The following is a 15,214-nucleotide window of genomic DNA, read 5'->3' on the forward strand; positions in this document are numbered from 1 at the left end:
GAAGAAATTTCTACAGTGGTCCCAATTCATTAATACAATCTGGCACCTGAATATAAGTTACAGCAGGACAGACATCATTATTTGCTATCAATTAATAGAATGTATCCTTAGATTTGGTACTTTCCTTATAGCTCAGCTGGTAAACAATCTGACTGCAATGCAGGAGACCTGGGTTCAACTGCTGGGTTGGGAAGATCCCCTGGAGCAGGAAATGGCAACCCACTCCAGCATTTTTGCCTGGAGAATTCCATGGACAGAAGGGCCTGGTGGGCTACACTGCATGGGCTCACAAGAGTCGGACACGACTTAATGACTAAACAACCACCAGTATCCTTGGATTTACTGTTACGTATCATTATACATATGTAGCTCTTATGGTGTGCCGAGCTCTGTTCTTTACTAAGCACTCAACATATATTGGTTCATTTTATGTTCATAACGATCCTCTATGAAGTAAACACTATTATTCTATTTTTATAAATGAGGAAACTAAGGCACAGAAAGCTTAAGGAACTGGCATAGGAGAGGTAAAGTAGGAAAATAAATTGAGGCACTGTAGCTGTAGAACTTGCTCTTAATCACTATGATAACTTAATTGCTCCTCAATAGTTAAGACAAAACAAAACAAAAAATCCCCAACAAAAAACCTTCAAAGATATTCACACTAAGTTAAATAAACAAAAACAACGTATCTTCAAGAGTTTATCATAAATGCCACTCAAGAAATGGTATAACTAGATAATCATCCTTGTGTGATCTTATGAAAGTTACTGAGATCCCAAAGAAGAACATTTGGGTACTATTTTATTACTCACTATATTGCCAAAGGAGGTATAAATGCTAAATTCATGGATTCTGGAGAATACATAAAGGCCCCCTGCTGGAAGTGTGACTCTAACCTTGTTCTACCTCTACTCAGAACTGGCTTTAAAAGTAAAAGAAGTGAAGGCATTAATCAAACATGGAGATTAGACCTGGCAAGTAACTCTCCTCCTATTCTGCTTCATACTCTGGCCTCAGACCAATCTGTTCTTATTTGTAAAAAGGATATTAAGAAGGGAAGTAGTAAGGATTAAATAAGATGGAATACATGAAGTACTTGGTCTACTATCTGGTATACATAAATGTATCAGTTAACATGAGTATCACCACTTTCTTAAACTGCATACTGCATTTAGCAAATTGCATTTAGCAGCTAAAGAATTTAATAGCCTCTTACCCAATAGCAGGACTACTTGTTCTCCTGCTATTTGCTATATAAATATGCTTTGACTGGAGCTTCCCAGGTGGCACTAAGTGGTAAAGAACCCACCTGCCAACGCAGGGGACTTGATGTGGGTTCGATCCCTGCGTGGGGAAGATCCCCTGGAGCATAGTACGGCAACCCACTCCAGTATTCTTGCCTAGAGAATCCCCATGGACAGAAGAGCTTGGCGGGCTATAGTCCAAAGGGCCGCAAAGAGTCAAACATTACTGAAGCGACAGAGCATGCACACATGCCTTAGCTGATGAGAATTTACTTTTTAATAGTGTAAGTAATCAGACTCACAAAACCCCATAAAAGAAGTTGGACACTACAAAAATTTTGGTTTCTAAAATAACTTTTTGGGAGGAAAATTATTAACAATTTTACGAAAAACTGTTTTCTTTAAAAAAATTTCCAAAAGTTATCCACGATTACTTCTGCTTCCTTTTGAATACACATTATACTTTAAGGTTTCAAATGTGTGTATGTTTATGGGGGGGGGGGGTCACATAGTATAACTCAAAGGACACTGAACTAAGAGGAAAAAACCATGTCAAATTTGATATCTGCCCTCTATGGGCAATTTCCTTACACCAACATTGTATGTCACAGTTAAAAGATTAAAATGCAAGGATGAAGTTTTTAAGTTTTTTGTTGGAAGAAGTGGGTAGAGGATCCTACCATTTACTGAGATGAGGAAAACTAGAGGAAGAACAGGTCTGTGGGGGTGGGTGGAGGGATCATGGGAATCAGGAATTTTTGTTCTGAACACGTAACTTTGAGATACCTATTACACATCCAAATGGACACTATCAAGCAGGCTATTAGATATGTACGTTAGGAGTTCAGATGAGGGTAATTTTATGAGCCACTGGCATATAGATTGTATGTGAAGCCATGGCACAGAAGGAGATCACATAGGAAGTGTGTGTAGACAGAACAGAAGGAGGACCAGAACCAAGGTTTTGGGCCCTCTAACATTTAAAGGGTTGATGTGAGGATAAAATGAGACTGTGTATATAAAATGCTTAGCAAGGACCTGCTACAAGTATATGTTTAAAAAAAATGCAACACTGGAAACTTCACTGCTTATTTTATCTACAGAACATTATGCCATAGGACTTTTACAGAAGATCATGAAATGGCATTTCATTGTCAATACGTATTTCTTTTCATTCACTTAAATACCTCTATTCTAATATGGAAAGCTTCCCAGGATGACAAAAATAGTTTGAATACACATTAGTGAAACTACCCAACAAGTATCACCCAAGAATTTAGCAATACTCAGATCTTGGGAAAATGTTAAAAGAAATGCAACTCTGGAATGGTAACCTTGATACAAATAGCTTCTTTCTCAACCTGAAGTCTAAGAACTGAGCTTCCTTACCCACTAAGAACATGAATGCGCTCTGTATTGTATTTCAGTGGCGTCAATTCACAGCGTAGAACTTGAAGTGCCTCCAGGACCTTGCCATCCTCCAGGTATTCCAGGTACTTCTGCTGCAGCAGCAAAAACTTCATCCTCTGACATGACAGAAAGCAGCAGTCAGGGGAAAAAAGTTGATGGAGGTTTCAGAAAATGTTTGTGCCTAAACAGAACAGTAGAAACCATTCTACTATGCCCTTTGAAAATAATTTTTATAAAGCTTTAAAATGACTCAAAATATCTATTTAATAGGGTCACAACAGATGACATGTGACTCAATTGCTCAATTTTACATCTTAATAAAACTCTGCTTTAAATGATTAATCTCAAATTAGAAAAGGTCATTAGTGACCAAGGCATCAACATTGGAGAAAACTTATTCCGTCCTCAAAACATTCACCTATAATTTTCTTTCTGTGAAAATTTAAATAAGCCTGACTTCTCTAATGGGTATTGGGGGGATTCACGCAACAAGTTTAAAAAAGATGGCAGAAAAACCAGTTAATGAAGGAATTATTCAAAAGCCACAATGTGAAACAAGGACTAAGTAGACCAAAAGCAGAACTGGAGCTGCTGGGTCAAAGCTACAAAGTGTCAGATTTTGGCTTATCAAAGGTAAGAGGAGTTGACCAGCAACTGGACTAGAGGTTGGCGTGCAAAGTACTGGGTTTCCTATGATTAAAGTGGACAAGCATGAGCTTGATGGACTCACTCCAGGTGGCAATAAAGGGATGCCTACAACTGAAGGTGAAACTTGAAGGTCTTTGTGTATTGGTAGCATCTCATCCTGATGCATTTCACTATGAAGCACTATTATCAACTCTTCCCTCCCCACAAAGGACAAACCATTTCCAGCTTATGGTGAAGCCCTTGCACATTTAGTTTTTCTCTGATATATGTTTAACTTCAATACTTTTAATGTTCCTTTACTCCGTTACTTTACTTTTAACTTGAAAGTGATCATCACTCATTTAGCAGCTTTCTGCTAGACAAAAGAGTTTTTACTAACATTAAGTTTGGAATGTCTTTTAAACCTTAAACCTAATTAAAGACCATTACTTGGAGGGTTAGGGTTTCACCTATCATATCTGCTACTTGTGGTGCTTAAGCAAGCCAAATGATGCAGATAGAAAAGTTGACAGGAAATGTCAGTCATACTTAGAGATGCCAAGGAATATAGCAGTAAAGATCTCAAATCCATTTAAAACAAAACCTCAAATGACTTTTTTTCTTCAATAAGACACTTACTTTAAAAAATAAGGTACTGCTGTCAAAAATGGTGTGGAGAAATTATCTTTTACTTAAAAATTAACAGTATAATGAAATGTTCTATAGGGTTTTCTTTTAGGGAGTATTTAGAAAGGCAAGCTTAAGCTACAAGTTTATAAAAATGATTTCTAAAGAAAGTAAACGAAACATACCTTCCCATATAACTTAGGCATAGTTTAAATACATCTTTTACAATATACATTGCTTATGTTTGATAATAATCTAATCTTAAACTGACAAAGAACAGAAAAAATTTCAAACTATGAGATAAGCTCCTGTAACTCTAGAAAAACTACATTTACCAAATTTTACACATAAAGTTAAGACTAACGAATGTTTCAGAAACAGGTTACCAAGATGCCTTGAAACATATAACCTAATGTTAATCTCTAGATGCAAATAAAATATTTAAAGTCCATCACGTGACAAAAACCAAAAGACTAAATAAAAAAATCTAAAAGTCAAAGGATTTTAAAGTTACTGTGGGTATTCTCACCATTTTATCTTCTGAAAAGAACATCAACTCTTTATGAAAATGAAGCATTCATATATTTCCATTTATCAACAAACTGTTAAGAGTTTCATTTTACAGCGTTTTTGAATCAACCTCGAGCATCTTTTACTTGCAGAATTTTTTCATTTAAATGCCATTGGTGGCATATGTATTTAATTTCACTAAATTTTCTTAGTAATTGAGAATTTGGGGGAAAATTTTGTTTCAATTCAGGGCACGTCTTAATTTGTGGGATATATATCATTTAGGTCCTATGTACGCCTCCTTGCCCATTCCAATCTGTGTAGGGACAGTGCCCCAAGAGCTATTTCCTATTTCCCCCTTACTTTCCCATCAATATCCTACTACAACATGCTCCTCTCTTTCTAAGGGGCAGAGGCAGGGCAGGAGAGAAGAGAAAGGCGAGTAAAACTTTGAGAGAAGCCAATATAAACACACACTTCTGCATGTACAGGGAATGCTATAAAAGCAGTGCAAGAACATTTCTCTATGAGTCATTTTATCCAGAGTAAGACAGAATATCCTCAAACAGATACCAGTTTCTGGTAGTGTGCATGGTAACTAAGTTACTGGCCAAGAACAGCTAGAGTTCTGGTTGAGAAACTGTTTATTCTGCTAAGAATCAATTTCAGTATTTGACACATATGATAAAGATTGAGAAAGTAAAGCCATTATTTTACCTTCCAAAATTTAAAGCGCAAAAGTATAAAGACAATTTCAAAAAAATGAACATCTTTCACAAAAGATGTTAATTATTTACTGAAAAAATTTAAAGAATCAAGCAAAATTAAAGCTTGCTGAGGTTGGGATATGGTTTTACTATGTGTTTTTTTAAAAGATGACATGCTTCTTACATGAAGGAAAAAAGAAAACAGGTTGAGACAATAAACTCTTCTTACATCTTTCCCCACCTCCTAACTAGACCTCTGTAAGAGATTATTCTTAACCTTTGATAATTTTTCAGCATCTTTGGTCCTAGCAGTAATTCCTTCTCTCTTATTATCTAATAAAAACTTGAAATTGGTAAGTGACTAGGTAGGATAGCTCGAAAGATAAGTGTATGTGGTAAATCCTGCATATGAGGTGAACCTGCATAACCTAGTGCATGTGGTAAATCTTTAGGATTTAGGTTGTCCCCCACCACCCTATCCATTGTTTGGATTTACCGTTTTCTCCCATATAATTAAACTGAACTCAATGTGAAGTTCTGAAACTCAGAACTTATGATATAGAGAAAAGGGCAGATCCTAGCTAACTTAGTAGTGATTCTGACTAACTCTGAAATAAGGTTATAACCAAGTTATATCAATTAAATCATGACTCAGAGAAAGGGGAAATGAATTATAATTTAAACCATGGCTTTTAAAATGTCTCACTATTTGACTTTAAAATACACTAGTAAATTTTTGTACATCAAGTTAATATTTGAACACTTTTGTTAAGCATGTTTCTATTATATTAAGAATCAAACATTTCTAGACATATAAAATTTTCTATGTTATTGATCTCAAATATCTACCCAAATTCTCCAGACATGGCTAAGCATATCTGAACCCAAATTAAAATATGTTGATTCATAGGCTCAGGTTCCAGAAACTCCAGAAAAAAATTCTGCTATTCGTAGAATCATTTGACTATGAACAATTTAAAAATATGGGGGCTGAGAGGGAGAGTGGACTGGGTCAACAGAAACATTCAGGTTTAAAAAGAAAATACAATTTTAGTCTAGACTAAGTCATCAAATGTGTCTGGGTATACAATTAAAATAATTATGTTTTTTAAAAAAACCCAAATAGTTGTCTTCTAAGGTATTATTACAAATTTATGCTTACATTAGATTATCTTTTAGAGATGGAGTGGAGGAAAGGAGTATATCTAAACATAATTAGGTGAAAAAAATGTGACCTAAATCTTTAAAAGCAATTGATTCATTAATGTTTAAAGTGAGATACAGTTGGAACCCCTTTCTTTTATAAATACCTAAACAGTTTGATGGTGTGAGGCTCAGCCAGAGATTTTATCTTCATCTCTTATTAGATCCTAGAATGTTCTATAGACTGAACAGGCTGTAAAAAGAAAGGATTCCTCCTTATTATCTACAACTACCTCTCATCAGTTTACATGTTGCTTCTAATGAAGATTTCTAATGAGATATTTATAATCAAAATCCAATACAGAAGTCTCAAATTACTACAAATAAGTAAGAAAAAAAGAAGTGAGCCTATTAATAATTTTTACTACAAAGTTACAGATACAATTTGGTTGAAGCTTAAAAAAGGAAAACGATCCTCCAAGAAATCACACATTTTAAAATAGTCCATGGGCAAGTACTCTACTGTCACCATACAAGTAGTGCTAATGTCCAATGGGAAAGGAACCCCAACTCTTATTTTGGCTTTTTAATTGTCTTTATATTAGGGTCACCTCCATTCTGTCAGGGCTAACAATGTATTAAAAAATTGCCCAATCAAAATTTACTTGGGTATCACTTAAAAAAAAAAAGCAACCCCCAAACATACTGATTGGGGAAAATTTACTTGCTAGAAAATTTGCAATCTTTCTGAATATAGATGTTTGTAACTTCTGTGTTTCCATTTAAAAAATTTACCACAGAATTGATTATTCCATGAGTTAATTTATTATCAGGCATCTGATTCAATAGTAACTTAAACATTTTAGTATTTTAAGTGTTTATGGGGGGAAAACCCCACAAAACACTAGATCATCAATTTAAATGAATCCATATTTGTTCATATGGCTCCTCCCTTATTTCACTTGAAGTCCATTCTCTAGGATTATATTTTTATAAAAGATTATATTAAGAATTTGAAAACTCTTATAATCAAGATTTTCTTTAAAAAAAAAAAAAAAAAAAATCCCCAAAAACAGAACAGGAGGGTCTATTAGGTTTATAGACAAAGGTAGAAAGATTAATGTTTGACCCAATTAAAAAAAAAAAATCAAAATGTAACAGTCAACAAACAGCTGGTTTCCCTACTTCACTTCCTATTCGCCTTCTTTCCCTCCCCCACCAGACAGGAAACTGCTTTTGACAACAAATGAATCAGCTAGAAGTTAAAAAGCCAGCAGCCAGCAGCTGATTCTTCATGGTTTCCAATCACAAGGACTTAGGAAAAAAAACTGATCGCCTCCTTTCCCTCACCAACATCTACTGAAGAATTAAAGCCTATTAGTATAAAAGATTCCTTAAGATTTATGAAAGAGGCTAACAGGTTAAACTTCGACATTGATCCTGTCAGGAAATAAGGGCAATAAGCAGAGCCCAATGGTCAAATTTGCATGAGTCCTCCACCAGAGTGATTTATGTCATACAAACTTTGACACTGTCAGTTCACACAACTGGAATGCAGGAATGGAAAATGATGAGCACACCAATGGAGCTGGTTCGAGTTAATTATAATTCCCAAAGATTTTTTTTTAAAAAAAGATACTTAATGTGGTCAGCTACTTAAGGTTATATAGATATACATACACCCAAAAATGTTTTCTTTACCAGCACATTCAGTATTTTAAAGAATAAAAGGATAATTTATTCTTGATCCTATAAATATAAAACTCCTATTAATAGTATTGAGAGTGTAAAGATCTTTCAGTATAACTTAGTAGAAGCTTAATTTATAAATGAGGTTCAAAGGATCTATTTATTAAATATGATTTTAAAAATATAAAGCTCAAACTTTAAAACACCATCAACATTCATCTTAGTTTACAAAGGTAATGATATGAAAATTACGGCCTTATCTTTTATAAGAAGCAGAAGCCTAGACTTATCAATAACCTACTAACATAAGCATAAATGTGAAACTAAGAACAAAAGTGTATTTACCACAATTATTCCCAACAACGTTTGAGAGATTTCAAGTGCGCCTCTTACCACAATAGCATGAGGAGAATGCACTAAAGGCTTTAGTTCATTCAGGTCATTTTCTGCCTGCAAAAATTGGTATAAGAGAAAAACAGAAATGTCACAAAATGCACATCAAATATATAATTTTAGCAGCAGTTACACAGCTCTATATGCCCTACTTTACCTTATCCCAGTCTCCTTCCATGACATGATTTCGGAATTTGGTAGCAGAAGGATGTTCTAAACGACATCCTGACTCTTGCATGAGGAGATCAACAGTCTGGCTGCAGGAGAGATACAGTGTAAAAAAGACCTGACCAACTTTAGGGTTTACTCTTCCAAATAAACTACTGTCTATGAAAACAGTTTCAAAAGTTCTTAAGCTAACCTCATGATGAAGGAAAAAGAAATAAACAGCTTTGATGTGCTTGGCTAAACAAACTTGAATTTTAAACTGCCATCTATGTTTACATCTAAAGTCAAAAACCTTCTTAAAACCAGAATCAAAATAAAATTCTTCCTTCATTTTATGCCTTTAATGAAGTATAAAATTTCTAAAAATGTGTTGTAACCAACTGGTTAAGACACATGAAAAACCATGATTTACATACTAGCCACATTACTACAGTTTGAAAGATTTTTTAAAAAAATTGTTAGTTCCATACAAGGTGATGGAAATGACCTCTATTAGGTAAGAGCCTTACATCCAGGTGTTATGTCTGCAAAGAAATTCTAACAAGTCAATCTCTAAAATTAAAATAAATCCAGCATCAAAAAATCATTCCCTTTCTCTCTATACTAAAAATAGCAAATTTACTATGGTGTAGGTTCCAAACAGTCACGAGTTATTTCCTCCTGCTGCTGTCAGCTTGCTTCTTGTCTCAGTAATAGGTTCTGTTAGCATTTACAAAAATCTGTTTTCACACTAATCCTTTTCCTTAGGGAACAAAGTGAAATCTTCCTTCGATACATTTCTTTCAGAGCTTAAACGATTCACCACATGTGGTTTCTTCCATCAGATATTTTGATATCTCTAAGACTCTTTATCCATCTTACATACTTATGTTTCAATGCTTTCTTATTCAGCTCCATTTTTCAGCAAAAACAGTGCAATAATCTGCCTGAGAATCAAAATACTTATGTCACTCTTAAAAATGCTCTTTCACCTTCTCCCCAGAACAAATCTATAAATCCAAAAATACTAAGTGAAGGCTAGGTCTAAGAACTTATTTTATTTAACCTATGCTTTGAAGCTGGAAACTGACTGTTGCATGTTGTTTCCTAGTCTTATTCTGTCCGGTTCCTCCATCAGGCTCCACGGTACTCCCACCAATCCTACCGTCCACCCCCGCGCTTGGTTTTTCTTTGTGTGTATACAAAACGGGGGTGGGGTGGGGGGTTGGGGCCAAGGTCGTCTACCTTCACCCTACTTTAGGTACACAAGGCCATCTAAATTGTATCTGAAAATAAATGATTCACCAGATTCGATGTCCCTTTTTCAGAGGCAACCGCTTTCTTGGTATTACATTGGGATTTCAGACAAGTTAGTGGTAGGCCTCCTGCACACACACAAGGGCCTTTACATGCCATCAACATGGTATCTTACTTCATTATTCCCATCAGATTTATTTAGCAGCCTCCTTCCGAATGATCCCAGCCCCTCAGTTCCCATAAACACTTGTAACTGACTGTCTTTCCTGATTGGTAGTTTGCCTGGGTCGTCTGTCATGGTTGGGGGTGGGGAGGTGTCCCACAAAGATGCCTCTGAGATACACTTGAAAAACAAATCCTCCAAGGTTCATTATTTCCACCAGCTCTAATCCACCCCTCCCCCAACACATACAGAGACACACTCCCGCATCTGTCTTTACTGACAGACAATTAAGCTCTGAAGGTGTGTGGAGAGGGGTGAATCTTGGGGCTCCTAGGCCCCTCTCCCCCAACCCTCCCAACCGCCTGTCTCCTCTCACAATTTGTCCGACTGATTGATTTTCCCTTATTTCCCTTCAGGTCAGCTCCTCCTCCCTGGTCAGCCTGTCTGGGCCGCGTCCTGCCGCGTCCTGGGCCCAGCAGTAATTCTCACTCTTTGACTGAGCTCCTTCCAGCGCGCCCCGCTCCCCTCGCCTCCCCGCCAGCTTCGGTCCCCTCGGTCCGTCCACACCAGCTTGCCTGTAAGGGATACTTACTTGAGCCCTAAGCCATTCAAGTGCTGTCCTATTAGCCTAATGACATCCTCATCTGACTGGGAGAGCCGCTTCTTCTTCTTGAGGCTGCTGCCCAGTTCGGGGGTGGCCAAGGAAGAAGAGGCGGCGGTGGTGGCGGCGGCAGCGGCGACGGCGGCGGCGGCAGCGGCGGCGGCCCCGCCGGGGACCCCGTTATTGACATTCAGGCTGTTGCTATTGTTGCTGGCGGCGGAGGGGGCGGAAGGCAGGAGCCCGTTGGCGTGGGCCAGGTCCCCCGCGGACGACGAGGACGAGGGGGACGACTCCCCGTTCTGGGCCGACAGGCAGGCGAGTTCCTGGGTCTGTCCCTGGCCCCCGCCGCCCCCGCCTCCGCCGCCGCCGCCGCCGCCGCCTCCTCCTCCTCCTGCCCCGTTGGCCTGCATGATGCTGCCGCTGACCAGGCTGTGGCCGCTACTTCGGTGGGGGACGGCAGCGGCGGCGGCGGAAGGGGCAGCAGCCGGGGGGAGTCCCACCACTACCACCACGGAGGAGGAGGAGGAGGAGGACGACGACGACGACGAGGACGAGGACGACGAGGACGGAGGGGAGAGGCCTGCTCTGCCTGCCGAAGCCCCGGGCTCTCCTGCTCCCTCCGCCGCCGAGGCTCGGGGTTTCTTCCGCGGGGGCGGGGAGGCTCCGCCGGTGTCCGAGTCGGAGGAGGAGGAAGCGGAGGCCAGAGTTTCCTCGCCGAGAGAGGCCGTGGTGGGAAGCCGGTGGGGCGAGGCGGGGGAGGGGAGGCGGGGGCCGGGGACGGGGTCGGGGTGAGGGGGGGCCGGGGAGGCGGGGAGGGGGGTCAGGGTAAGGGGTGAGAGGAGGGGGAGGAGGAGGGAGAGGAGGAGGGGGAGAAGGAGGATCCGGGCCCTTTCCCCCCCCCCCTCCCGGAGGCAGCTCGGGGTGCGCGGCCCGGGGGTCGGGCCGGGGGGGGGCGCCGCGGGGCGGCTGCGGGGGGCTCGGGGCCCGCCGCTGGGCTAAGCCCCGGCGGTGGTGGCGGCGGCGGCGGCGGGCGGCAGCGGAGGCAGCTGCCGCCTCTGTCCTCGGGTCCGCTCCGCTCTGCTCCCTGGTGTGTTGATTCTTCCCCCAGCTGCTGCCTAATGGAGTCCAGGCGCTCGCGTCACAGGAAATGCCTATACTGCCCTCCTCACTCACTTCCGGTGGCAGGTATGGAACCTATAGGGGGGCCTGTCACCCGGCACGTGCGCCGGGGGCCGGCCGGGCGGGAGGGGAGGAAGGCCGGCGGGCCGGCGGGGGGCCGACCCCGACCCCGACCCCGACCCGACCCGACCAGATCCGCCCCGGAGCCCGGGCCTGGCCGGCTGGGCCTCGCCCCCAGCGCCCCTGGCAGGGCTGCCTCGGCGAGGAGTAAGTTTGTAACCGCCCTCCGAGGCTGGGCGTGCACAGGAGGGCGGCGATCTCGATCGTGTGCGCGAGAAATGTGCGTGTGGACCCCGGGGTGACCTAGAAACGCCAGGGGTGCGGAGGGACTGCAGATTCTCCATCCCCGGCCGAGGACGGGGTCGAGCAGGTGACGAGGTTTTTGTCACGAGAACGAAGAGGCACAGGGCTGTGGTAGGCCCTGTCGACTCGCTCAATGGTAACCAGGACTAGCCAGCTCTCGGTTTGAGTGTGGAAAAATCGAATTTCTACAGCCAGGTGCCACACACAGTTGTCGTGCCTGGGCCATCCTTGGAGGTTTGAGATGATGAGCCTGGGAGACTGTGTTCCACCCGGGGGAGATGGAATAATGGCTAAGAGCAATATCTGATGGGGACAAGGAGTCAGAAAAAGGCTGTGGGTGTAGAGAGGCGGGGAGGGACTCTGCTGAGGGGCTTTCACTTAGCTTTTGCCCAGCATCTCCTTCTCCCTTCCAGTTGCCTCTTGAGTCACTGCTCAGTTTAGGCAGCAGTAATAGAGACCAAACAGCTTCATCCAAAACATGAATCTCAGGGAGTATTCAGACTCAACTTGAGATCCAGGCTTAAATGTTTAGGCGAACTGCGAGGCTTCAATGTCGATGTAACTTAACCCATTTATGTGGCTGTAGAAATGCAGCAACCAAGAGCTAGGCTGAGTCTTGATCATTGGTAAATAGTCTCCATTACCCCAAACAATTATTTACATATATGTGGTCGATAGCATATACACCTGACATGTACAGAGATTTTCTTAGACATTTAACAATCTTATTCTGAAGTAGTTTCCATGTGGAAAAACAGACTCAACAATGGAGTATATTACAGCTCAGAAATCTCAAAAGTTTATAGCGCAAAATAACTTTGAGGCTTTTGTTTAGGTTTCTGAAGTTAGAAAAATTCGTCGCTCAGTTGGTAAAGAATCTGCTTGCAATGCAGGAAACTGGGATTCGATTCCTGGGCTGGGAAGATCCACTGGAGCAGGAAATGGCAACCCACTCCAGTATTCTTGCCTGGAGAATCCCATGGACAGAGGGGCCTGGTGGGCTACAGTCCATGGACTCGTAAGAGTCGGACACTACTTAGTGACTAAGCCACCACAAAAAATAATTCTTATGAGGAAGTATTAAAGAATTCTGAGTTCTGTTGATCCTCAAATTTAAGAAAGAAGACCAATGCAAGATCTGACAGAGATTTAGCTTTTAGTCTCATCTCTTAAATATGCTTCCAGGTGGCAGTGTAATTTTGAGATGACTCACATTCAGTATTCTTACTCACCTGAGACAGACCTGAGTTCTACCTGAGGTTCATAGGGCACTACCACTGTATCCAGCAGAGCCTGAATTACTAGATAGTTAACACTTCAGAGAGTCCTGGTTGTATGCTAACTTTAGACAGCCTTATTATTAAACGTGTTGTTTTTGTTTATACAAAATTAAAATTTGCAAAGTCATTTTTAATAATTTATGAGGCCCATAGCAGTACTGAGGACAAGCTTCTGAATAAAGTCTGTAGCTTTCATGAAGGAAACAATTACTTAGTGGTAGCAACAGACAAGGCTTACCCTTCATGAACAAAAGTAAAGGATGAAAGGCAAAAGAAATTGGTCTCAACTGGTGTCTAAACTCATATATATACCCCAGCTTTTGTATGTATTATGTGACTAAGGTGGCTGTTACAAGAATTCTGAAATTATGAAGTCCATGTGGGCACACATTTTTCTCTAAACTAAAATACAGCTGGAGACCCTGTTGTTTGAACTTTGAATGTTTTTAGAGCCAGGTTTCAAGCCCATGCACAGATGAATACCACTCTGAAATACCACTCTGTACACACTGAGAAATCTTCAGTAACACCGTATTACCTGCAGGATGCAATCCAGAGTTTACCTTGCTCTCCACAGATTGTTCTCCATCTTTCTCTTTGACTTTATTTCTTACTGCTCCCTTTATGAACCCTTCACACCCCCAAATGTGCTGGCCTCATCTTCTGAGTCTGATCACATGCACCCTCCTACCTTTTCTCTACCCTTCTGATTCAAGACTTGGCTCCTTTCTCACCTCCTCAGGGGAGTTTTTCCTGACTTCCAGCCTCCTTACCCTCCTTCTTAGAGTCCTTTATTTAGACTTCCAATATTGAAGTCTGCTTGCAATATTTAACTAAAACCCCTTCTTCAAGTCTTCAGAGAGGACTGATTCAGTTCCCCTGATTTACCTTCCCCTTTTCACCCTCCTCCTGGAAAAGACTGAGATAGATGTATGAGTAAAGGTCCAAGATGTCTTTTAGGAAAAAAAATTTGAATGTATCTTCAGGTATTTGATTCATTTGTTTTCATTTCCTGTGCTATTTTAACAGGGCTTTATATGACCAACCCTGTGCTAGGTTACAAATAAGAAGCAACTTTTATCTTAGAGATACTGAAGCAAAGACTTACAGGGATGTAGAAGATAGTTGAGCTACTTTATGTATAAGGACTTTCCAACTACAAGATGTCTGTGAGTTATGAACATTATGTGTTTCTCAACTAGTGTATAAATTCTTTGAGGTAGGATCTGTGTATTGTCGTTTAAGCCAATGTTTTTCAGATTTTGGACCCTGACCTGTGAGTCATAAAATTGTTGTTTTGGTTGTGATTATAATTTTAAAAAATGAAATGGAAAAATGAAAAAAGACTAGGAAGCATCCAAGTCAGTCACTAGTAGGAAAGGTCATTATTATTTTGTTAAAGTTCTGTTTTAATGACAGACATATCTCTCAGCTTGACAAAGCAAAATGCATCTCTTTTGTAGGCCATTCTCATAAAAGTTTGCAAAACACTCATCTCGGACAGTCTAGACTGACAAAAGGCAACTCAGGAGATCAGTGTTAGACAAGTTCTGTCCAGAGCAGTGTCTTAGCTATAAAAATTAAAAGCTACTAGATTAAAAAACTAAAAGCTACTAGGTTAAAAAATCAAAAGCTAAACAAAAAAAAAAAAAAGAAAAAAAAATCAAAAGCTACTAGATTAAAAAATTAAAAGCTACTTAGATAGTATGGGTGTTCATAATAAAACATAAAACCAAATTTTCATAAAAGACTTTGTAAAAAAAAAACTAGAAGAGACTGTTTACTCTTCTGTCAAGTTTTAAATTTAGTGTCTCAACTTGGTACTTAGCAACATTACTATTATTCAGTTTATTAAATTTCTACTGGAAGAGGTAGTTCTCAGGTGTCCTTGGAGAGGGATATATTTGTATTTACATCTCTAGCATCATTTC

At 40.5% G+C, this 15,214-nt stretch overlaps 2 protein-coding genes across 3 annotated transcripts in view; one reads left to right on the forward strand and one right to left on the reverse strand.

Moving 5' to 3' along the window:
- WDR26 (WD repeat domain 26) overlaps positions 1-11,286 on the reverse strand; it is a 35,337-nt gene extending 24,051 nt beyond the window's left edge. The window contains exons 1-4 of one of the 2 annotated variants that reach the window (XM_061160134.1): positions 10,513-11,286; positions 8,511-8,610; positions 8,306-8,410; positions 2,637-2,773 (exon numbers count right to left, since the gene is read on the reverse strand). In XM_061160134.1, coding sequence (XP_061016117.1) covers positions 2,637-2,773; positions 8,306-8,410; positions 8,511-8,610; positions 10,513-10,931 — 761 coding nt within the window. In that variant the 5' untranslated portion in view covers positions 10,932-11,286. The remainder of the gene's footprint in view (positions 1-2,636; positions 2,774-8,305; positions 8,411-8,510; positions 8,611-10,512) is intronic. The other variant, XM_061160133.1, reaches the window with a different exon arrangement.
- Positions 11,287-11,643: 357 nt separating this feature from the next.
- The window catches only part of CNIH3 (cornichon family AMPA receptor auxiliary protein 3), a gene marked incomplete at its 5' end in the record, with an annotated part of 266,502 nt that continues 262,931 nt past the window's right edge, over positions 11,644-15,214 (forward strand). Inside the window, one exon of the mRNA XM_061159765.1 lies at positions 11,644-11,706. Within this exon, the coding sequence (XP_061015748.1) occupies positions 11,644-11,706 (63 nt within the window). The remainder of the gene's footprint in view (positions 11,707-15,214) is intronic.

This window comes from Dama dama, chromosome 14 (assembly GCF_033118175.1).
Source record: "Dama dama isolate Ldn47 chromosome 14, ASM3311817v1, whole genome shotgun sequence".
NCBI classification, from domain to species: domain Eukaryota; kingdom Metazoa; phylum Chordata; class Mammalia; order Artiodactyla; family Cervidae; genus Dama; species Dama dama.